This window comes from Empidonax traillii, unplaced genomic scaffold, assembly GCF_003031625.1.
Source record: "Empidonax traillii isolate 1590-97213 ecotype Southwest subspecies unplaced genomic scaffold, ASM303162v1 scaffold26:size2357266, whole genome shotgun sequence".
In the NCBI taxonomy this organism is placed as follows: domain Eukaryota; kingdom Metazoa; phylum Chordata; class Aves; order Passeriformes; family Tyrannidae; genus Empidonax; species Empidonax traillii.
Genome location: NW_020955219.1, coordinates 1,227,285 through 1,251,073, shown reverse-complemented (window position 1 = coordinate 1,251,073; position 23,789 = coordinate 1,227,285). Strand labels below are relative to the sequence as shown.

The 23,789-nt window shown below is 56.5% G+C and overlaps 2 protein-coding genes across 4 annotated transcripts; one reads left to right on the top strand and one right to left on the bottom strand.

Moving 5' to 3' along the window:
• The first annotated feature begins 809 nt into the window (after positions 1-809).
• Positions 810-16,293, top strand: LOC114069849 (carbonic anhydrase 9-like). The gene is made up of 12 exons (XM_027906935.1): positions 810-990; positions 7,987-8,010; positions 9,159-9,329; positions 11,485-11,627; positions 12,284-12,376; positions 12,611-12,677; positions 12,980-13,137; positions 13,295-13,433; positions 15,454-15,480; positions 15,649-15,672; positions 15,809-15,902; positions 16,029-16,293. The coding sequence occupies exons 1-12, from the start codon at positions 858-860 to the stop codon at positions 16,090-16,092; spliced, it is 1,137 nt and encodes a 378-aa protein (XP_027762736.1). The 5' UTR covers positions 810-857; the 3' UTR covers positions 16,093-16,293.
• LOC114069834 (gamma-secretase subunit Aph-1b-like) lies at positions 14,902-21,780 on the bottom strand. Of its 3 annotated transcripts, none has more exons than XR_003573834.1 (8): positions 21,560-21,780; positions 20,446-20,616; positions 19,277-19,350; positions 19,005-19,127; positions 18,546-18,673; positions 18,190-18,313; positions 17,558-17,957; positions 14,902-14,913 (listed from the first exon to the last, which is right to left on the bottom strand). XR_003573834.1 is itself a non-coding variant. In XM_027906921.1 (8 exons), the coding sequence occupies exons 1-7, from the start codon at positions 21,670-21,672 to the stop codon at positions 17,920-17,922; spliced, it is 771 nt and encodes a 256-aa protein (XP_027762722.1). In that variant the 5' UTR covers positions 21,673-21,780; the 3' UTR covers positions 14,902-14,913; positions 17,907-17,919. The 3 variants fall into 3 exon arrangements, 2 of the variants coding, with proteins under 2 accessions (XP_027762722.1, XP_027762711.1); XM_027906921.1 differs by having other exon boundaries at positions 17,907-17,957; XM_027906910.1 differs by lacking the exon at positions 14,902-14,913 and having other exon boundaries at positions 17,012-17,957.
• Between the last annotated feature and the right edge of the window lie 2,009 nt (positions 21,781-23,789).

Below are 23,789 nucleotides of genomic sequence, written 5' to 3'. Positions count from 1 at the left end.
CTTTGCATCTACCAACCCAGACCACAATCTGTCGTAGACGTGCCCGGTCACTTTTGGTGCAGGACGTTGTTCCCAGCTTTTTGGTACCCGGGTACACTATATACACTGATAGCACCCACGTGCTTCCCACCACCTCTGAGGAGCAGCAGAAAGACTTCTGCCCAGAGCAGAGCTGTGTCATCTTCTAGCCTCCATAGAAATAAATGCTTTTCTTAATTGTACTTCAGTAAGAAGAGGGGACATCCACTGCTGAGGAGTCCCTCAGCCACCCACTGAGGAGAAGGGACAGCCATGGCTGAGAGGTCCCACTGAGAAGAGGGGACAGTTGTGGTTGAGGGGTGCCAACCCAGTTGCTAAGGAGACACCCACTGCCTAGGAGGTTGGACTCTCATGGCTGAGTGATACCAACCCCATCACTGAGCAGAGGGGACACCCATCCCTAAGAGACCCTTCAGTCACCACTGCGAAGACGGGACACCCGTGGCTGAGGCGTCCTTCACCCACTGCTGGGGAAGAGGGACACCCACCACTGAGTGGGGCCAACCCCACCACTGAGGAGAGAGGACACCCCTGGCTGAGGGCTCCTGGACTTCCCTGCCCCAGGGTTCACCGCGTGTCCCAGCGGCGGCCTGGGGTGAGGTAGGGGCACCCCCGGGAGAAATCGTGGGTTCGAGTCCCGCACTGGACGGCTCACCTGGCCGGACCGTGCGGCTGCAGACTTTGCCTCCAGCCCCTATAAAAGGTAACGGAGGCGTGAGTCAGAGCCACCGCCTCCTCCCCGCCCGCTCTCACTTACGTGCGGCCGGGCGGGCGGGCAGGCACGGAGCCGCCGTCCCGCACCCGCGCACTTGCCGGAGATGAGCCGCGCGGCGCTGCGGGTCTCGCTCCTGCTCCCGCTCCTGCTCCTGCCCGCCCTGGGCCGCGCCAGCTCCGAGAGCGACAACGACCAGGAGCACGGTGGCGAGGAGTCCCCGCACTCCCCGGGGAAAGGTGAGCGGGGGTCCCCCCGCGCAAGGGGCACCGCGAGGCGTGGGGCAGCCCGCGGCTGCGTTTGGGGTCCCCGTGCACGGTACGGGGACCAAGCCTCGGAGCTTGGTTTGGGGTCCCCGGTCCCTGGGCATCCTGATGCGTGGAGCACCCCAATACGGAGTTTGGGGTTCCCTGACGCACGGGGTGCCCTGATGCACGGGGTTCCCCCACCCTCCTTGCTGGGTTGGGGATCCTTGATGGCGTGGGGCGTCCCAATGCAAGGGGTGCTGGATTTGGGATGTCTGATGCTTTGGGGGGTGCGGGGTGCTGTCTCCAATGCTGGGGAGCTCTCCCCTTGCTTGGTTTGGGGGAGGGAGCGGGGAACTGTTGTACTCCTGCTGCACCTTTGTGAGGGCTCCAGGTGCGCCCCAGTGTGAGGTGCCCCTGCGGAGCTGTGTCCCTCCAGCATCTCCCAGCTGCGGGCGCTGCCCCCCCTCCCAGCACGTCCCTGTCTTTGTCCCTGCTCCCGCCAACTCCTGGACGGCCCGGCCGGCCCGACCCCTGCCCAGGGGCTGGGCCCTCGCTTTGTGCGCAGCCCTTTTCCTTCCCTAAGTCCCTTTTGCATCAGCCTAAGGGCTCACGACTTTCTGGGACTGGGGTCCCAGCGCTGTGCACCAAGCAGTCCCTGCTTGCTCCCGGGGATCGCCGGGAGGTTCCAACCCCGCACCACGGCGTGGTGAACGCCAGCCGGTCCCCTTTATGCCGCAGCATGTCTGCTGGGCTGCCCTGCATCCACCTTGTCCCCCTGCAGCCCACCGAGGACGGGGTCTGGCGCTGCTGGAGGGGGGCTGCCCCATGGCTGGCGATGAGAAATTGGGACGTGCCTAAACTCAGGGCTGCGGGGTGGTGCCCCTCCTCCTCCCTGGCTGGCGATGTGGGGGCTTTCGGGGTCACAGTTTCAGGGGAAAAGTCCTGGGTGTTTGGTGTTGGTGCCTTTTCTGACTGGAGACCGTGGCGCTGCCAGCGCTCTGTAGGGATTTTGGGCGAGTGCTGTGGATTTGCTCGCGTGGGGCTGAGCGCTGTAATGGGACATTGCTGTCCATGGCTATGCTTCTTGGCCTTCTGTTGCCCACAGGTTTGTTTCCCGGGCTCAGCCTCATAGCTGAGTGCCCTTGGTTTTGCCTCTGGTCAGGAGTTGTCCTGACCTGTGCTGGGACGGCAGCCCTGTGGTAAGGACCGAGAATTGTCTGGTGCCAGGAGCTGCTTTTGTTATTGCAGTGAATCACTTTTCTTACCCGAGCTGCTCTTGTGGGGCTGAGCGCAGGACAGAGATGGGGATGCAGATGGTCCCTGCCACAGACATGAAGTAACCCCGGCCACAGGGTGGGAGTGTGTTTGTGTTCAGCATACTGGTGTGCTGTGCTGGCAGCAAGCTGCTGGACATCGCATGGGGTTTGGGATCTGTGGCTGGGAACACTTTGGTTGGGATAGATATGGGGAAAGGCTGCGGCATGGAGGTAGGTAAGAACAGACAGCTTGGCCTGTGCAGTGTTAGAGGCTGAAGGTCTGGATGGAGCCCAGAAGCAGGTTGTGGCTGGAACCCTCCAAGGCTCCTGCCAGGTGCCAGTGTTTCGGCACCTCTGCCGGGCGATGAGCTGGTTCTCACTTTCTTGAGGCTTGTGCATGAGGTAGGGCTGATGTCCCCCAGCCCTGGGCACTCAGCACATGTCTGGGGGTTGGCACTGAAGCTTTGCTATGAGGTTGCTTCCTGAGGAGCCTCTGGTTTGCCCAGAGACCTGAGTCCCGTGTTCCGTGTGTCTTTTGGAAACTGTAACTACCTTTCTGACTGCAACCTCTTTCCTCTCCCTCCTATTTAGATGTGTCTTGCTTTGTGTCCTCTTCTTGCTCATTCTCTGATATGATACTTCTTGTTTGTTCCTTTTCATCCATCTGAGCCCATTTTTCTTGCTTAACACTCCTTATTCATGTCTTTCCCCAGTTCCAAGCACTGATCTGTCCTCTGGGATTTCCCCATGTTTATCCCTTTTGTTGGAATGGCCCTTTCTCTGCAGCACTCTGTAATTGTTTCCTCTTTCCCCCAGCACTTGCTGGGGCAGCTGGGTTCAGAGTGAGCAGGAACATGCCCTGGAGTAAAGCCTGCCCTATGCCTTCCTCCACACAAACCCTTGCCCCTCTCGGGGCGAGCTGGCGTAGTCCTGGGCCCCACAACCCCAGCAGACCTCCCCCAGCAGAACAAAGAACAATCCCTGTGGCGACCTGTGCTACCAGTGGCAGATTAAAGGCTGATCCCAAAGGCTTGCAGTGGGTCAGAGTTTATAAACACAAAGGGGCTTTAGTGCAGGCAGGCTTGGGAGGGATCAGTGTCCCCATGGGCAGCACATGGGGTGGTGTCCTGGAAGGATATGGGTGCTGCATGGGGTGTGTGTCTGGATGGAGAAACCAGGGCAGACATAGGGCTGGGATGGCACAGCCCTCCCACAAAGAGACTTCTTGTGGGGCTTGGCAGAAGGGTGTTCAAGTTATGCGCCCACCCTGCCGAGACCCTGCCCAGACCAGACCATACCTGTGCCATGCTTGCCCCAGGCTGATCTGGAGAGCTGGTTGCGGGCAGCAAGAACACAGTGGCACAGCCCAGGTACCCTGGTCAGGTTATTGCTTTCAAGGGACATGGTGCTTGGATGTGTTTTGTAGGCTGGGACATGGATGCTGTGGCTGGACCCTACTTTGGGACCTGTGCTCTGTGTATCTCTTTGTGTCCTCATACCTCTCACCTTACTGAACATCAGGAATAACCTTACCCTCTTTTTCTGGACCGTGAGCTACACTGGTCCCTTCACAGCCTGGGACTGATCTGTAGACAGGGCATAGTGAGGTGGTCCTGACCTGGCATCTGCAAACTGAACTCATCCCGTAGGGCTTTGCCCCAGGTATGGCTGAGGGTTGGGTCAAAGGGGAGAGGAAGCTCTGGCAGGATTCCCGTGCGCCCTGTGGCTGAGCACAGCCGATAAGAGAGGTAGAAGTGAGCCCGCTGCCCTGCCTGCCTCACACAAGCCATCGGAATTCTAGAGTTCAAGGCGAGCAGGCAGCACCAGTGGCTGCGTTGCTCTCATGCAGCATCCACGCTGTGAACAGCACACGTGTTCATTTCAGTGTTATCAGGCGCCCTGCAGCAGCCTCAAGCTGTGTATCCGCTAAAATGTGAAAGACTGAGGATGGGGAGTGCAGAAGTATAGGGCAAACCCTCTGGTCTCCTTCCTTATTGTTTGGCTCTGCCAACAGTTCCCTCTGGGTCTGTGCAAACGATCCTGAGTCCTTCAGGTGCACAGTCCTTCCCTGTGTGCCTCTGGTGAGATCTGCTTGCTGCACTGGTGCCTTTCCCATGTGGGATTTGTTGCAGTCAGTGGTTGTGCTGGCTCCTCACCCCGCCAAAAGCTTCTCCTACCCCTCCTCCCGGGCTGCAGGACATGCGGAGCAGCACGCTGGTAATGGCAGCGTCTGCCTGAACTCGGCAGGAAAGTGTTGTTGGACGGTGTTGGATGTCAAGGAGGGAAGGGAGCTGGCACTTGCAGCACTGCCTGTATCCCAGAATGGGAGGGCTCGAGTGGGAGCAAGCAACAGCAGGAGAAAGCACAAAGGGAGGGAGTGAAGGGGGGAAACTCGTGGGAAACTTGGCTGGATCGCGGGCTGCTGGGGAAAGGGGGCGGTGGTTAATAGGTGAACTGGAGGGGCTGAGCATGGAGGTGTTCTTGCCTGCAAGGGAAGGCAGCTCCTGTGTTTTCCTGCTGGGACCTCTGCAAGCAGTCCTCCTCTTGCATGTTATCTCCCAGTGTGCATATCACATCACCAAAGTTGTTTCCCCCCTTTTTTTGGGAGAGCTTTGCAGTCCCTGCCGGGGCTGTGGGTGCTCAGAGATAGGGCTGGGCATGCAAAGACCCTCTGCCGAGGTGCAGCCACGTCTGTTGTGGTGAGTGGCAGCAGTTCAGTAGAAAGGAGACCTGGCACCATGCAGTTTTTCGAGGGAGAAGACGTGCTCCGGCGGGGAGTGTGGGAGTCAGATGAAATCATGCAAATCAGCACTTGGGTAGGGCAGTGGGTTAATGTTCATGGCAAAAGGCTGTGAGATTGCAAATGCCCCCACGTGGAAGGGATTGGAGTAGTGCAGGGCTCCTCTGAGCTGTGCCAGGGCTGGGGCAGATGCTGAAAGCCTGACCTGGTTCCGGGATTGGGCTTGTCTTGGTGCAGTCCTGCAGCACTCTGTAAGCGTGCCAAGGGGACCCAACGCTGCACAGCTGGGCTTGAGAGATGCCTCCCTGAGGGAGTGGCCTGGCTTCACCATCACTGCACTCAGATCCCATGGAATGGGGAAACACACTCCGGTAGTTTCAGGATAAGGACTTGTAGGTCCTTTTGGTTTTGATGCCATGACACCCCTGGGAAAGTCTATTGCGTTGGGATGGATTGAACTGACTCCTGGGTGCAGCTGCAGCCTTTGGGGTGTTTAAAACTGCTGAACGGAGCTGGTGGGAGGCTGTGAGGAGGGTCTGGATCCCCCATGGCTGTGGGAACAGGCGGGTGCTGGGGAATGTGGGAACCTGGGGTGGGTGGCACAGTGCTGACACAGCAGGGCAGGTGTAAGCACGGTGCTATTGCTCAATCTATGATAGGATGTTCGAGCTGCTTTCTGTCCAAGGCAGAGTCCCCGGAGGCGAGCAGAAAGTGGGGTGTAGGGGCAGGCTGTGCCAGTTGAGGCACGTGCAGTGAGCCATGTGCCAGCCCTGGAGTGCTGGGCCTTACCTGTGCCAGGACTGTCCCAGTGTGAGTGCTCCTTGGGGTGACTCCCCATGCTGATAGACACCCTTGTGCTGCAGGAGGGGAATCCTGCCTAGGAATCAGCAAGCATGGCTCTTGTGTGCAAACCATGTCCACTTTGTGCAGGTAGTGCCAGAAGGGGCATGAGAGTAGGCACAGGGTAGAAGAAGGTACAGGGTGTTTCCAGAGGAGGGTCCCTTTTCTCTGGATTTTGGTGCATAATCGGTGTCTATGGAGCAGGTTACTTTTTGCGTGAGGAAGGAGGGCAGGATGAATGGATCTCAGCTTGCTGTAGCATAACTGGGTCCCAGGGCAGCGGCATGACAGGGAGGCATGGAGAGGACACTGTAGCCTGTCCTGGGTTTCTGCCTGGTGCAGGCAGCTGTGGCTTGCCCAAACGTCTTCTTGCTGCTCCTTCTTCCTATGCCTTTGGGAATACCAGTGCCTGGGCAAGTGATTCCTAAGAGTCAGAAATGCTGCAGAGGTGAGTCACCAGTGAAGCTGGAGGAAGCCTCAAGATCTGTTCCCATCCCTGCCCCTAAACAACCTCCAGAACTTTCCAGCCCAGTTTGGCTGTGGCCATCACTTTCCAGCAGATGCACCAAACACCCCCAGGAGTACCCATGCCTGGATCCTTGCTGTGAGGAGGGCAGGGTCCTGCTGGGCTTGGGGCCTTGCATGGACATCTGGGCCTGGGAAAACTTATCTCTTCCTTTCTCACCCCTGAGCTGGAATCCACTCCTATTAATAGCAAGTGGCTGTCGATAGCTGTTGTCAGCGGCAGGGATGGGAACCAAACCGGTGCCTGCTGAGCCCCTCCTGTGTCCCAGTCAGCCTGGCAGGCAGCTGACCCCACCAAGGGACAGAGGTGCTGGACTGTACCTGTTAAATGCTCCTCCATGCCTTGCTGCTGTATGAATGCCCCCCTTTGCCCCAGACCTGTCCCAGCCCAACACCCTCTGCTCCTGCCCTTGTGGGCTGGGATGTGCCAACAGCCTGCCTGCAGTGAGGAGCGTGCTGGTAAGGACAAGTCGGAGGAAGAGCCCATGAATTACCTGTTGTGCCAGTCAGAGCAGGTGCATAATCTTTTTGGGCCATGTTTCCCTGTTAGTAGGGAGCCCCACATCCCTTTGCCTGGAGCTGTTTGCCTAAAAGGGCTGGTGATAGCCAAGATGTTTGGTCAGGGCATCTGAGCAAAGGCTGTTGTGCACTTCTAAGGCCAGCTCCAGTGACGCGCTGGGAATCCAGCTTTGCTGGCAGCTCTGCAGGAAAGTGATGGTGCAAGGGCCAGCCTGTTGGGTATTGTTGTACCCTCAGGACCTGCCCAGGAGAACTTTGCCACCTCTAGATCTGTGCATGGCAGGCACATCACCAGGTGGGAAGCTCGGGGCACGTCCTGCCCTGCTGTGGCCACTGTGTGCCCCATGGGTGACACAGGACATGTGGAGGTCTTGGCACAGACTCCTCCCATCCTCCCTCCTCCTTTTCCAAGGGAAAGGTTTTGCATGGTAGGACCCTTCTGCAGCTCTGACCCTTCTGCAGCTCTGTGTGGGCATTTGGGCGGTTGAGTGAGTTACAGGAGAGGGTTGCTGTGACAGGAGCTGAGCATTTGGCCCGGGACATTTCCTTGTGGCACTTTGTACCCATGGTAGAAGCACTCACTGATGTAAGGACAAGGTTTTGGTGCTCATTTTTTCCTCTGCTGTGAATCCCGGGGCTTCTTTCCCCAGTGGGAGGAGAGTGTCTGCATGGTGCAGTGCATCTTGCTGCCCAAACTCCTCGTGATGTGGGACCTGCACTTGTGAAATGCTTTGTCTGGGGACAATGGGAGGTTTTGGCTGCTCCAGAGTAGCTGCCAGGGCGTTGGTACAGCTGCTTAGTGACGGAAGCCAGTATTGCTGATTTTTCCTTTATAAGGATGATGACAAAATGCCAAACCCTGGGGTTTCCCCTCTGACTGACAACTGTGGGGGACCTGGCCCTGCCCTGACAAGGCAGTACCCTTTGGGAGCATCCCCTTTGCCAGGGTAGAGGAAGGAGTGGGAAAGAGAAGGCAGGGAGAAGTACTGAAGGCAGTGGGATCCCAACGACCTGCTGCTGTGGCTGGGAGCGCTGCCTGGCAGAGCTGTGTTTGCTGACAACCTTTCCCTTCCATTCATGTGGTTTTTTCTTTTCTTTTTTTTCAAGGCCACAGTCACTGGAGCTATGAAGGTAAATACCCTACAGTTACTCCTGCTTTTTTCTTACCACCCGGCAGATCCTGGGCCTGAGCCAGCCATGGTTAATGATTAGAGGACTCCACGACTCACCCTTCACTCCTAGCTGACCCTGACACGGTGCCCGAACCCAGGCATGGATGGGCTGAAGAGCCAGGGGTTGCTGTGATTTCAACAGGAAGCAGCAGCTCCAAGGAGGGTTTCCCCAGCCCCTTGGGTGTGGAGGGATGCCCCTCGGGGCAGGGCTCTTCCCTGCATGGGAGCTCCCCTGATCCTGTGCCAAGCAGGGAAACAGGCTGTGCTCTCCAGGCTGGACTTGCAGTCCCTGCTGGGACTTTGACCTGCCCAGGGATTAGTTTGCCTTCACTGCTGTCCTCTGTCACCCTGCCTCCCCATCCTGCCTGCCCCTTCCTTCCCAGCATGGCTTGGGGGTCTTCTCCACAGCACCCATGGTGGGCATCACCACAGTGCTATCACAAATGCACCCCTTATTTCTGCACCACCACACTGGGGTTTGTCTTGGACCTGCTAATGCCCAGCTCCATCTTTGCAGGGAGCCCTGCAAGTGCCTGGCCTGGGGACAAGCCTGGGTGTGCTTTGGCCCATGGTACACTAGCAGCAGCCCTCTGCAGTGCAAAGGGGTTTTTCTGGGCATCAGCCGTGCTTATGCCAGCTATGGCACCAGGGAGAGGTGGCTGTTTGTCAGCCACCCCAGCCACGTGAGCTGACCCTTTGCCACGGAGCCCAGCAGCACAGTGTGCCTTGCTCAAGTGCAGGGTGGGTGATTCCTGCCAGAGGCCAGGCTGTGCAAGACAGCAAGTGTGTGATGAGCTGCAGGGCACCAGCTCCACAGCTTGCCAAGTCCACTTGTAAATGATCTTCGTGCGTTCTTCCTAAACACCCCTAAAATAGACTTTCCTGGCAGCTCACCATGCTCCAAGACCTTTCCTGATACAGCTGCGTGCAGTCACATGGTAGCACGGATCTGGTCCCAGGCTAACTTCATGGAAGCTAAACTTTCATGCATGGATAATCCCCTGGCCAGTGACTGTCCCCTTCCCCACCACCCCCCAAACCTTCTTTCTGGTGGTCTCCTTACACAGGCGATCTCACTGACATTCCCTCCCTTCCCTCTTGCACCAGACCGGGAGCACTGGGGTTCAGATTACCCAGACTGTGGGGGCACCAAGCAGTCACCCATCAACGTTGACACAGCTCGGACCATCTTCAGCCCTGACCTGCGGCCCATCCAGCTCTCTGGATACAGCCTGCCCGCCAACGAGAAGCTCATGCTGAAGAACAATGGGCACACAGGTGGGTGAAAAGGCAGGGGCACAAGCAGAAACACAAGCAGAGGCTGCCCAGACTCTCCCAGCAGGACCAGGCTTCTCTGTTGCCCTTCCCCTGGGCTCTGGGAAGAAGATAGTCTTGCAGGCTGCAGTCATGTTGCCTTCAAAGCCACGAGGGAAGCACTGAGCCTTTCCTGGATGAGGGGACAAACCTGGAGATGTCCAGGAGCTAGCCTTTGGGAACTAGCTCTAGAAATTTGTTAAACTCCACATTTCCTTTAAAAATGTGTCCCTGGTATTTCTGACACAGGTTTGCAGCCACTGGTTCCTGCCCTGCATTTCAATTTCAAAGGACTCATCAGTCTCCGGATGTGACTTAGCCTTTAAGTTACCTTTACCTGTCTCTTAGGACTCAACTTTGAGAAACTTCTTCAAGTCTGTGCTTAAGGATGCTATCTCAAGACCTTTAGAAGTTTTTATCCATCTTTTATTTCCTTTCTGCAGTTTTAGAACAGTTTTTAGAAAGCCTGGACACAACTTATGTTACTTTAGTATCAGCCACATTATGCTAGATATGGAGGGAAACCACATCTTTCCATTGATCTCCCCACAGCTGGGGATGGTTAGACCTGGTTGCTACCAGCTTTTTCTGGGAGCAGGCAGAGTGTTCTGTGCATGCTGGTGTCTGCCAGTCCCTAAAGCTAAGAAAAGGTTGTGGAGAAAGGGACTTAGGAACTTGCTGATGGTGAGATAAGGCACCTCCTTGCCCTGGTAGCAAGTGAGATGGAGCTGACCTGAACTTGTCAGGCTGAACTTGACAGGTCAGACTCGCTGTGCATGGTCCGATCAGCTGCGTGGTGCATGCACAGAGCTCTTACTGTGGCCTCCTGCTCTAACGTGCCAGTGGAGTTAAACTCGTTGAGCTCAGTAGTTGCTATTTTAGACACCCTGGCATTTGGTGTTGCTTGTGTTTAGAAAAGCAGTCAGAGCATTTTCACTGGGGAGGGGGGCAGTACTTTCTCCTGTGCTTATAAAATGCCTTTACTTATTGTGGTAATGACTGGCCTGCTTTATGAAAAGCCATAAATACATAAAAAGTTGCAAGGCCAGTAAGATATTTGAACAATTACTCATTTTGTTAACATAAAGTGTATATGCTGTATAAGCCTTTTAAAGGGCATGAAAATGACTCAGGTAGCTAGAAGAAGGAATGCAATGATGCAACCATACAAAAGAAATGTAAAAGCAGATAAATTCACAGGGAGGGAGCAGTCTCCCACTTCCCATGTTTGAGTTTTCTATCTCTGAACCCAGTGGCAGGGAACTCGAGATGGCAAATGAGTCATCACAGCCCTGTTACATGGTTAATCCTGAATCTGTGCCCTAGCTTGGTGATGTGACTAAGGGGTACTTCACCTATAAAGGAGAAAGGAAAAGAACTGACATTGAAAATGAGGAAAACATGCTTAGAAGGATAAAACAGCCTTTCACAGGGTCCAGGGATGTTTCTGATATTTTTGCCTCACATCCAGCTAACTTAGCTTTAGATTTGCCATGCTGAAACATGAGTCCAAAATAGCTGGATAAACCACACTGAAGAAAAGGCAAAACAAAACATGAATTTACAGTATCCAAAGAGGCAAAAATTTTAGCTCTGTTTCCAAAATATTTAGCGCTTCCATGCCACCAGTTCCAGCGGTGTCAGACGCAGACTACCTTATTTGAAAGGTCTCAGCTTGCCAAGCACCACAGCTCTCTGTCCAGCTGCCCTGCTCTCGTAGGTATTCACCACTCTGCCAATATCTTTCTCCATGAATTTTGTCCATGGTCTCTTCATATTATTCTCACTTACTGAATAAATTGTTGGATAACATTTGGCTTGGAGCTGGCCCTGGGAGTCTTTGCAGAGGAGCTCTTCACTTTCCAACATTTTCACAGCAGCTGTTTTTGAAGCTGACGTATTTACTGCAGTGTCCTACAATCTGAAGTCAAAAGCTGAACCCTGCTACGTTGGCAGGCCTGCCTGTAGCTCCGTGAAAGATGGAAAGCAAGTTTTCTCGTTATGATCAATTTCCACAAGCTCAGGGTGACTGTTTACCTTGAGGCGTTTCCTCTACGTCCCTGTGGGGTGGACTCGGCTTTGTGTTTTACTGACTGACCTCTTCCTTCTGCCTGTGCAGTTGTCCTGGAGCTACCCGAGTCGCTGGCCATCAGTGGTGGCTATGCCCAGCAGTACCGAGCTGTGCAGCTGCACCTGCACTGGGGATCCCCGTTGTCACTTGGCTCCGAGCACACCGTCGATGGGCGACGCTTTGGTGCGGAGGTGAGGAGCCCTCATGGTGGTGCATGAGTCCCTTCCCTCACGGTGCTGGGCAGGGAAGGCCCTGGATTGCTGTCATGCTCCATGCCCGTGGCTGTGGTTGTCACTGGATGGAGGCTGTAACCCCTGGGCAGGATCCCAGGCAGCCCTGCAGCGATGGAGTTCAGTGTAGGAGGCCACGCTCTGGTGCTGGGCCAGACTCACGCTGAAGCCTGGTGCTGGGCTCATGGAGCAGGAGCTGTGGCGGTCCCCAGCTGGGGAAGCCAGCTCCCCTGGAGGCTGTGAGCAGCCTGCTTTGGGAGCTGCAGGGACTGTTTACTCTGTACACACTGTCCTCTTGCTCTGCCAGCTCCCATCTGGTTTTATCCCTCCTTCTCTAGCTGCTGTCCTCGAACTGAGCCTGGCTCTGCAGTATGAGCCCCTGGTATGCAGGACATTGCTGTCCCTGGCTGGGGAAGTTCCTGCAGGCAGACCTTCTTGCTGGCTGCTTTGCAGCAGCACATTTTCTTGGTCTCACCAGCATTTTCCCTTCCCAGGAGGGGTGCTTGTCACATGTGCATGTCTCTCCCAGCCCTTGCTTCAGAAGGCTGGAGCCCTGTGGGGGTGAGCATTTCCCATCAGTGCCCACGCTGCATTGGGATTGCATGTTTCCCTTCCAGATCCATGTGGTCCACTACAACACCAAGTATGGCAGCTTTAATGAGGCAATGGTTCACCCAGATGGCCTAGCTGTACTCGGAGCCTTTCTGGAGGTGAGTTCCATAGAGGGTGGGGCTGGGGTGGGCAGAGCTGGGCACAGTTTTGGGGACTGTCAAAGATGCAAATGCATCTTGGAAGAAGGGGAGAGAGAGGGCAGAGCAGTGCTGATAGAAAGAAGGGGTCATGGAGATAGAGTGCATCTCACAGGGAGTGATACCTCCTTGCTGGCACTGCCATCACCCTTCAGCCCCTGTCCTTGCCATAACTGTGGGGTCTCTGTGTTGCAGGTTGGGCCAAGTGAGAACCCGTACTATCAGGAGATACTTGAGCATCTGTACGAAATCGAAGGAGTAGGTAAGGTCCTACCCCATGTAGTGCTTGTCTCAGGGGCTGCCACCCCACAGAGAAACCCACTGCCTGGCAGAGGGAGGCTGCAGCAGGCATTTGCCGTGTGTACGTGAGAAGGGGAGCATTGCACCACTCCTATGGAAGCAGCGCTCCAAGGTGCCCTCTGTTCCCACATGCCTGCAGGGCAAACGCACTGCTCTTTCTCCAGTGGCTGCAGTGGCACACACAGTGCCAGGCTGCCCATGATCTGCATGCTGTTGCCCACCAAGGAATTGCAGGACACTCCCATGGTATTTTTCTTCTCCCAGGGCAGCAAGTCTTGGTGCCCGGATTCAACATTGCAGGTTTGCTGCCTGACAACCTGAAACTCTACTTCCACTACAACGGCTCTCTGACCACCCCTCCCTGCTACCAGACGGTGAAGTGGACAATCTTCAACCAGACCATGAAGCTCTCTCGTGACCAGGTCTGTCAGGCAATGGGTGGTCTTACAAATGTCAGGCACACTAGGACTTGCCCAGCCTCTCCCTACAAGAGTGCACCATCTGTGCCGGTGCCCTGCACCCCATCTGGCTCCCAAAGGGGGGATGGATGCTGCTCTGCTCACACTGTTCTCCTTCCAGATGTCAGTGCTGGTGAGGAGCCTGAGAACCGACGACAGCGATCTCCTGCAGAACAATTACCGGCCAGTGCAGGACCTGCACGGGCGACGGGTGCTGGCGAGTTTCCAGACCACCCTGCCTTCAGAGAAGCACACTCCTGGTAAGGAGCGTGTGAGTGTGCTCAGGCTGTGCCCAGCTGCAGGGGCGCAGAGATGGGGCGAGGAGCAGGAGTCAGTGCTTTGTGTCTCTCCCCAGTTCCTGCACTTCTTTCACCCTACCTGGGAAAGATTGTTCCTAGGAACTTATTTTATCCTTAGTCTTGCAGACATAACAATAGGAGGACTACGGGATATATGTTCAAGAGCAGACAGCGAGGTCCCAGCATCCTAGCTAGCTCCTTCAGTCCCAAATGGAACAGATAAATTCAGTAGGAGCTGCCAGTGGTACAGACTTGCAGCAAGCACCCCTCATCCAAACCCTGCAAGAAGGGCAGTGCTGGGCACCCCTCCTGAGGGCTGCAATCTGACGGTGGGGCCACACAGACATCCTGACCAGGAGCACAGTCCCCTGCCTGACGCAGCCCTGTCTGCCTGTCCTCAGTTTGTCCTTGAAGGCTTTCCTGGCGTTGGTGGTTTCCAGGAATGAGTAGAAATGACTGTTAATGCTCAGGTGTGACTATCGCACTGCATCGATGAATTTTTGCCTGTTGCTACTCCCTGAGGTCACAGGGGTTTTTCTGTTTGACATCCTGTTCTTTTCTGTTTTGATGGCATTTCCTGCACCTTGTATCAAGCTGACTAATAGGAACAGCACACAGGCTTTGTCCCAGACCTCAGTAACCACAAGTGCAAGGCACTTCCCTCACCATTCTACCTGCAGCCAGCTTGCTAATGGCTGTAGGCTTTTAATCACTGTGGTCTTCAGCCTGGCTAGCAGTTTCCCATGTGGCACTGCATCAAATGCTTCACTGAAGCCAGGAGAGATAAAATCTACCGCATTTTCTTTGTCTAGAATATCGCTTATCAAAGAAGGATATCGGGTTAGGCTGGCATGCTCTATCTTTGGTAAACCTGTTAGATACTTTATCATATTTTCCATTTACCTCCAAGCCTTTCTTTTACCACTTTCTTGCAGAAACTGTTCCAAAGCCTCCGTCTGCCCACGCTGGGGCAAGGGGGGAGTTGCCCAGCTCTACCTTTTTATTTTTTCTTTTCTTTTCCTTATTTGCTATTCCTGTCCAAAAATCCCCATTACAACAAAGTCACAAAGCCCTTGTTCCTGAACTACCAAGACAATGTCCCAGTACTCCTGGATGAGGTCACTGATCCCCTGCCTTGAGTGCACAGGTTTGCTGGGGATTTCTCCCCACATCCGTGATAACTGCCTGCTTTACCCCTGGGGCCAGTGAGCGCTGAGGTGGCGTGCTGGGGGGTCAAGTCTCATTTTGCTTGCAGCTGAACCTTCTGCGCCCACGCTTGTTGTCACTCCCAGTTCAGGATAACCACTCCTGCCCCTGGGAGCTGGGTGAAGGTGGTGGCTCTCCCGCAGTTGGATACAGCCTGCAGATAGTGCCACTCTGCGCGCGATACCCAAGCCGTGTACAGATGATAGTGCAGCTCTTTAAAAGCTGTGCTCTTACGCTGGGTAAATATTTGCCCAGCACAGCTCCCTCCTAGCATGTAGAGCCACTAAACCATCCCCATGCCAGGTGCCCTGCCCGGAATGGACGGCTGCCTCCTCCCAGGAGCCACTGACCATCCAGACACAGGCAATTGTCCCCATGGTCACTGTCTGCTGGGCTCAATCCATGTACCTCTCCAGGGTCTCCTGTGGGGTTTGTTACAGTCATAGGGTGCTCTAGTGCTCAGCACCCTGCCTGTGTTTCCTAGATGGTGGCAACAGCAATGGTGGGGGGAGGTTTCTCGCTGTGCTCAGCGAGGCTTCTGTGTGGGCTGTGGTTCAGGGATCCTTTTTTCTACCCTTCCCTTGATGCTTCTGTGCCAGAGTGTCAGGGCTGGGATTCCTGCAGCAAGATGCTGCAAGCTGCTGGGGATGCTGCAGGCAGCTCTCCCCAGCCTGCTCATGGGTGATGGGGAGTCTTGCAGGCAGCCCTGCAGGCTTGACACTTCCCTCCCTGAACACCTGGGGAACACCTCCTGACTGCACTGTCTCTCTTACAGGTAGTGACGGTTCAGCAGCAACAGCAGGTAGGTGAGGGGCTGGTGCAAGGGAGGAGAAGGTGGACGGGCAGTGTACCTGCCTGGGAACTGGTATCCTGGAAGCCATGTTCTGCACTGGGGGGGCAAACAGCCACAGTGGGTTTGCAAGACATCTGTGCCACTGGTTCTCACCCTCTGGTCTTGTCTCCTTTGCAGGACACTCCAGCTCATTTCATGCAGGTAGGTGTGCTGAGTCAAGGCTGCTCCTTTGCGCCCTCTCTGCCTTTGGGCCATCAGCCTGCTCCCTGCCTGTCTCACTCAGCCAGTAGCTGCAGGGGACCATCCCCAGTGTAACACAGCTCTGCTTGGCTCATAGGGGACGTGCTGGCCGTGCTCTTCGGGGTGCTCTTTGCTGTCACAGCACTGGCCTTCCTGCTGTATATCTACAAGCACCGCAGCCAGAATGCACGGTGAGCCACGGGGACATGCAGGAGGGGGCCTGGGTCCACGGCGTGAGAAGAGGGCTTAAGGGTGGTCTCAGGCAGCAAGACCTTCTGCCTGGTCTAACATTCTCCCCCTCTTTCTTCCCCCACCAGGCTGGACTCGCCAACCAAATCCAAAGTCATCTACACAGCAGCCAGCACTGAGAACACTGCATAAAGTCCACTCCTCTGTGGTAGTCCCAGCCCCACCGGTTCAGCTGCCACCCCACCTCCCCTCACTCCCACCCCGGGCCAAGGATGAGCCAGTGCTCCAGCATCCCTTGGCTGCACAGGCTGCCCACACAGACTGTTTGCCTGGGGCAGCATTTGACCCCAACAGATATTTTTGTTATAAAAAAGGTAAAAACTATTAAAAAAAATAATAAAAAACCCACAAAGTAAAAGCCACCCATGGTACCAGACCTCTCTGCTGTTCTTGTGAGAAGCTGTGGGGCAGGAAAGAGCACCCTGGTGCAGCTGGATCCATACTGGAGAAGGGTATGCAGGGACCCCTTCCCAACCAGCAGTGACAGCATCAGCCCCTGTGCACTGGGCAGAGCTCCAGAGTAAGCAGCACAAGGCTTCTTGTACAGCCCAGCCCTGCCCTCCATCACTCTGGGACTTCTTCCTCCTCTTATTTGTGCAAAGCATTGGAAAAACACAGCTACAGCTTGGTAGGGCTGGAGAAAGGCAGAGCTGCAGGTGGCAGCGGCTGCACCGCTTGCTTGCTGACCAGTCCCCACCCAGATCACTTACAGCTCTATCAGAGCTAGATTAGCCAGAGTAGTCCTAGATCCAGGGCTACCTCCCACCTTCCATGGTGCCTCCAGTGGAACTGGAGCCAAACCCCTGGGAGCTTTACAACCAGTTATCCAGACCCGGGAGAGGAGAGGAACCTGTAGACTCCAGCCCTCAGCAGCCTCCACCTCAAAGTTGTAGAACTAGAGCCTAACCCCTGCTAAGATGAACAAAGCAGGAGCAAGGGGGGCCTGCAACTGCCAGACCATGCTCCCCAAGTCACACCAGCACAAGACACTGCCACCACTGCTCATACCCTCCCCACAGGGGCAGTGCCGATGGCCACACACAGCACCCACTTCTCTGTGGTACTTAATTTTATTGGTATAAAAGCCCACTATGGATAAAACTGCCTTCTCAGCCTGATGGCAGTTTCTCCCTCCCAGCCCTGTGGCACAGAATCAGGGCTGGTACCCGCCTGAAAATCCCCAAGAACAGGAGAGGGCAATGATCCATTGGAATGGTCCCTTGAACCCTCTCCCAAATCTGTGCCGGCAACAGCTGTGGCATTGCATCTCCTCCCAATCCCTCCACCACCCTCCATGTCCACTGGGCCCTTTGGATACTGCCTTCTCCCCCGTTCTTCTCCCACCCTGCAAGCTCTCAGTACCCCTGGGTTTCCCAACATGATCCTGCAGTACCAAGGTGCCAGCTCACTGCACTACCACAGGTGAGCGCCTGGGCCGTGGCTCCTGTGGCAGCAAGACTGGGCAAAGAGGTGGAGAAAGGAGCCTCACAAGGGTCAGCCGTGAGCCAGAGCACGGCAGAACTTTGCAAAGCCCCTTCCTCCACCCTGCAGCGAGGAGGCAATGCGGGCGCCCCACCCTCGCACGGGGGGACACCACACCTGCGGCGGCGGGGGGAGAAGTGATGGGTTTCTCTGGGCTCAAGACTCCAGCAGTCCAAGGTAGCATCCTTCACAGGCAAGCTATCTGGGGCTGAGCTCACGGCAGGGCCAGTGGAGTCGGGCCCCCCAACACTGAGTTGTTCTACGGGGGCTCCCAAAGGGGCGTTGGAGTCCCAGCCACATTGGTTGGTTGGTAGGTTGGCTGCCACAGCCGGACACCAGCGCCTGCCCCACCAGGGCTGGCCAGGGTCCCCAAGTCCAGGAGAAAAGATATTGCAGAGAAGGTGATGGCCAATCCTGCCACCAGGATAGGAGAGGGAAGGGCAGGGGTGGCTGGGGACAGGAACATCCTGCAGGGCCTCAGGATCCTGGCTGGGGGCTGGCTCCGCTCCGTAAACCTGCAGGAACCGAGAGGAGAAGGGGTCAGTTTTCACCAAACTCTTTTACCCCACTTCCCCCAGGAGAGGCAACAATCTGACCGTTGGCTCCAAAAACCATTTGCTCCTCCTTGTCTGGGAGACAAGGGGATGATGTCCTTGTTCCAGCCACAGGGACAACCTCTTGCCATCCCAGCATGAGTCCTGGTACCCAGCAGGACCCACGGTGTCCCCTTTATGGAGCAGGACTTACAGAGCAGGAAGCGCCGCAGGTTCTGCGCAGATCCCCCCGACAGTAGGTAAGCCCAGGCAGCGGCAGCAGCCATCAGAATGTAGGAGGGCACCAGGCTGCCCACGTACAGGGGGTTGCAAAACGACTGGGGAGAGAGGCAGGAGAAGCAAAGGGTGAGCAGGCAGGAGAGGAACAGGGACAGGATGTGTGGCAGTGTCGCCACTCAACGAGTGGAGTGGGACAGGGGACACCAACTCCAGGATTTGGTTTGTGAAGGGCCAGCTGCTTTGCTAGTGCCAAAGACTGTTTCCCTCCAGCACAGGGACCAGTACCCCAAACACAGGTCCTGGTGCAGAGCTCTGTTCCCAGTTACTCACCGACCCCGAAACAGTGAGATGCATGACAACGACCGCCGCGATCTCCCACCAGCGCCGATGCTCACAGCCATGGAAGAAGAGGATCCCCCAAAAGGTGTGAAGGAAAATCAGCACCATGGTCATAAAAGCTGCAGGGAGCAGCAGAGAGGCGTCATAAGAGAATCACCCACCCTGACCTGGCCTGCAGGCTTGGGAAAGGGATGGGGAAGTAGAGACACTGATGGGCTGGACTGGGAGGGGCTGGAGAATCTCTCCCACACTTGGGGAGAGATGGGAGAGAAGAGCAGGGAGGGTCACAGGGGACAGAAAGAAGGGTTTGGCACAGAGAGATGTGACAGGGGCTCAGGTGGGTGAGGGTGTAGCACGGAGAGGACAGCATGAAGGTAAAACTCCATTCCCCCTGGCTCTGCTGCCTCTATAGTGGGGCAGAAACATGAACAAAGGGTGCCAGTCACTCACCTGAGGTCAGGAAGTACAGCTGCGAATCCCCATGGATGCCCACAGTGCCAGGCCCTAACGCATCAGCCAGCAGGTTGATCATGGAGAAGGCACCGCTCATGAGACCAAAGCCCACGCCAGCCACTGCCAGGACAGGAACACTGTCAAGCCCTGAGCCTCCCAGGGGCCACCCCAGGCATGTCCCTGCCAGCTCTGGCATGAGAAATCTCCCTTTGCTCCCAGCACCACGCCCAGCCCTGCGGTCAGGGTGCCCTACTCTGCACAGCACTCACCATATGCCATTTGCTGGATGGAAATGGGGGAGCAGCCGTCCTCACTGAGGGCCACCAGCCCCTCGATGGCCTTCCTGTGGGGTGAGAGCACAGTGGAGCCCAACACAGCCCAGCCATCTCCTGAGGCATGGTGCAGCACTCAGTCTGCACTATGTCATCCTCCTGATAACCTCCCCACTCCGAGCTGCAACACCCACCACGGAGAACATCCGTGTGACTTGTACCACCAGGCAAATCAGACACGTGAAAACCACATGAAGCCACAGAGAAAGATTTTCCGCAGAGGAATGTGGGTGCCAGCCAGCCGAGCAGTTTAGGGCTGGGGTGAGCAGGACATTGGGTGTAAGGCAAGCAGCAGCACCCCCGCATGGAAAACAGCTCCATTGCAGGCGAGGGAGGCTGTACCTGATCTCTGCATTTATACTCTAAGAAAGATGTTGACAAACAAGGAAGGAGCTGGAAAAATTCTCTGGGGAGAGATACTGGAAGAGGAAAGGCTTCATAATTTTTATCAGCTAGAGGTGTGGCAGGTGAGCACACCAGACAGCTCCTCAGCCCAGGGAGGGCAGCAGAGCTTGGATCCGGGGATCGGCGAGCGAAACGCAGTGGTTTGTGTCAGAGGCTGCTCCGTGGAGCTCTGCTACCCTCTGCCTGCCCGCCTCTGACAGTGCCCTGCCACAGGGAGCACTGCGAGTCTGCGGCCCCGGCTCCCCTGGCCTGCTCCCAGCTTCCACACAGAAAAGCTGGGGATTACGAATGATGCCAACCCCAGCACTATACCTGCCCGTGCCTGCCTGCACAGCCCCAGCACAGTGTCTGTCCATCTGTCCACACACAGGACAGGGTGCAGCGTGTGCTCACCCGGCAGCACAAACCCCGCACTCCAAGCAAGTGGCACCATGGAGGTGGGAGCTGCTAAGGCTGCACCGAGACCGTGTGCTGGGCTGGGCTGGGCAGCAGGTCCTCCAGACCATAGGGCTGCTCTGCTCCACCACCCGAGACCCATTGAGGTTAACACACCGTAACAGGTGCCACCCATGCGTTCCCAGTGAGCACCAAGGTCACACGTGACATCCCCCCCAGCCCAGGAGCTCCCAGACGAAACGTGACACCCCCATAGCCGGGACCACCATCCAGCAGCACTGGCACAGCAGGGGGGACGCCATTACCTGAGGAGCTTGTAGTAAAGGAAGCGGAAGGCCTCCTGCAGCAGCACAGAGAACATCACCCCAAATATCAGGAGCCCCTTCTGCAGCCGCTCGTCCCGCGGGTCGCTGGCTTTCACCGCAATAAACCAGATGAGGGACGAGAGCAGCAGCGACACCAGCCAGAAGAAAGCCCTGCAAGAGACAGAGCCTGCTGGCACTGGGGCTGTGCCAGGGCCATCAGGACCACCCTGCACCCCTGTGGCCACTGTGCCCTGGCCTTGCCCGCTCTCCCACCAGCACCAGCACTGCTCAGGTCCCAGTGCAGGGCAGGTGGTGCCTGTACTGGTCCTGATGCTGTGCTGTGCCTGCACTCCTTCTTCACCACTCGTCAGAACTGGCACCAGTGCCCCTGTTGTGCTCAAAGCAGTACCAGCACCTGTGCCAGGATCATATCCACATCAGCACCAGTACCATGCCCTATTGGTCCCAGTGATACTGGTGCCAGTGCCCCAGCTGCACACACACAACAGTACCACTCCCAACCCTCCTCTGGCACTGGTAAGGTAGGTACTGGTGTCCATGATGTGCTGACGGCTGTGACAGTAAGAGAAACAATGATGGTGCTCCTGCCATGCAAGGAACAGCACCACTATGAGTACTGGTGACCCCACTGAGGCCACAACAGCACAGGTACTGGTTCTATGAGGGTGCCTCAGCCAGTACCAGTCACATGCCTGGCACACCTCTGATGCCATCAGCACCCATCACATCCATACTGATACCAGCACGTCTGTCACACCCACATGGTACCAGCACCAGCACTGGTCCCAGCACCCCATCACACCCATATTGGTACCACTACCAGCAGTGGTACCAGTGCCCCTCCCACACTCATACTGTTACCAGCACCACCACCGTGCCAGTGCCCCGTCATGACCATACAGGTCATGCACAGGCACTGGGACCATCACCCTGTCACACCCACACTGGCACCAGCGCCCCTGTCACACCCGTACTGGGCACCAGCACTGGTCCCTGCGCCTCGTCACCCCCACACCGCTCCCGGCACCGGTCGTGGCCCCACACCAGCCCACCGCAGCAGCGCCAGCGCCAGTGCCCCCTCCACGGGACTGACCCGGCGATGAGGATGATGATGCGGAGCGGATCGCGGGCGATGGTGAAGAGGAACAGGCCGAAGGCGGGCCCGAAGGCGATGAAGGTGCACCCGAAGAATACGGCGAGCGTCATGTCGGCAGGACAGGCGGGACGCGGGGCCGGGACAGGTGGGACACGGCGCTCGGTCCGGACGGGCCCCGCGGCCCTTCCCCTCCGCCGCCCTTCCGGGGCCACTGACGTCACAGCTGCGCGCGCCGCCGGCGGCGGAAGCGGCCACCGGGGCCGCATCGGGAGGGGCGTGGCCCGACCGCGGGGGGCGGGGCCAGGTGTTGACGTCACCGGAGCAGGGGCGGGAACGTGGGATATGGGAAAAAGGGGCGGGAATGTGGGATATGGGAAAAGGTACCTCACGGGAGCGGGGCCCGGGGCTGGAACGGGCTCCCCAGGAAAGAGTCCGTGTTCCCTGCACTTTTACGTCCAACCCAACCCAGACCTGGCAAAGAAAGGGACCCCGGGGCCTGCTCCCACGTCCAGACACCCACACCCTCACCGCACCCTCTCTGCGCCCAGAAGGCGTCGGACAATTGCACTGGATGTCGAGTTCTGCAGGAGCGCGGTCCCCGTGCCTGTCTCGGCACACCTGCAGCCAGGCTCGAAGCTGCTGAGGGGTCTGGGCCTCGAGGCATCTGCTCATGGAATACGGGCCCTGCTCCTGGGAGGCACATTCCGCAGCAGAGCACTCCAGTGTGGCACACAGAGGGCTCTCCTGAAGCAGGGAAGCCCCGGAGCCCTGGCACTGCCCCTCCAGCCCGTTCCCTGACCCTTGCAGCCAGCAAGCTGCAGGCTGGATCTTTGCTCCGGAGACACTACTGGCATTTGGCGTGATCAGCGGGGTTTGCAGGGCCGAGTCAGGCCCTGGCAAAAGGAATCCCACAGGAGGAAATGGGCCACAAGTTTACCTAAGGTTTAATAGTTTCGTTGCAAAACAGCTCAGATTCAGACCAGCCGGCGCAGAGGAAATCACTTGTGGAGTTCACCAAGATGGTGATCTAGCCCAGTCCCCAAGGACAATAGGCATCAATATAGGGAAGACATCCTGCAAGAAAGGCACTACATTACAGAACCCTGAGAACAAGCGCTTCTTATTTATTTTCTGTTGCTCTGAAAGCCAATTAATCAGCATTGAGGTCAGCAGCTACTAAACCAATACAGTGAATGCTCCCCATGGCTCCCTTGCTGCCTGTCACCCTGCCATAGGCTTGTCTTGCTGCAGAGGTGCTCCAGTGCTAGTCCCACCCCCCCACAAGCATGTGGAGCAAAGGCCACGCATCCTCCTTCATTGCACATTCCCTCACAGGCAGCACAGCCCCACTGTGTAGTGCAGTACCGAGCACAGAGGGGTTTGTGTGACGCTTGGCTTCAGGCTGCCTGACCTGTTTTGAAAACCCCCAGAACCTTGCAACAAACCCCACACAGCTTGGCAACGTGGCTCTTCTGGCCCTCACCCCCATCTCTCAAGCTGTAAATGCAGGGAGGGACTGAGGGGTGACAGCAGTCTGTGCCTGGCTCTGCATAGCTCAACATGTCTCATCAAGATATCTCAGATGCTCTTTGTGTGGTCCTCCCCCTCCAGTGTGTAGTTCAAGAGTATTGAACAGGAAGGATTTGGAGATGAAATGAGGCACCAGAGAGGCCCAGAAAACTCGGAGCAGAGGGCAGAGATGAAAGGGTGCCAGAGGTTAAGGAGGTGGTTTATCAATGGGGTGGCAGCCCATGGCAGGGCTGAAAGCTCTTTGGGGAGATCTTCAGTCTGTCAGGCCAAGAGAAACAAATCCGAAGGTTGAAATTCAGTGGGAGAAGGGCAGGGAGAGGAAGGGAGGAGGGGACAGGCACTTCAGTACTCAGCGTGGGCCTGTGACGCGTAGGTGACATGCCTCTAGGTCAAGCTCCCATGCCAGCTGCTCCGTGGTGCCCCTCCCAGGGCTTTCCCTGGCTACCCCACCTCTCTGCAGGGCCGTAGGGAAGAAGATGGGTGGGGGAATGGAGGAAATGCAAAGCTTTGCTGAACCATGAAATGCCTCATGTCTTTCCCAGGCAGAGTATCACTTGGGAGCAGATATCAGGATATTATTGCCAAACCACAGACAGTTCAAAAGAATGAAAAAACCCTTGCAGAGGGGTGTAAATGGTTAAGTTAGATGGACTGGTACAAACCAGGAGGCAGCAACAGCTAATGGGGAAAAAACAGT

Coding starts and splice junctions, on each gene's coding strand:
- LOC114069834 (XM_027906921.1), bottom strand. CDS start 21,672: ATGACGCTCGCCGTATTCTTCGGGTGCACCTTCATCGCCTTCGGGCCC. Junction 19,128..19,276: donor CATCCAGCAAATGGCATATG/GTGAGTGCTGTG, acceptor CTGTCCTGGCAG/TGGCTGGCGTGGGCTTTGGT. Junction 18,314..18,545: donor ATCTCACTGTTTCGGGGTCG/GTGAGTAACTGG, acceptor CTCTCTCCCCAG/TCGTTTTGCAACCCCCTGTA.
- LOC114069849 (XM_027906935.1), top strand. CDS start 858: ATGAGCCGCGCGGCGCTGCGGGTCTCGCTCCTGCTCCCGCTCCTGCTC. Junction 12,678..12,979: donor GTACGAAATCGAAGGAGTAG/GTAAGGTCCTAC, acceptor TTCTTCTCCCAG/GGCAGCAAGTCTTGGTGCCC. Junction 15,481..15,648: donor CGGTTCAGCAGCAACAGCAG/GTAGGTGAGGGG, acceptor TCTCCTTTGCAG/GACACTCCAGCTCATTTCAT.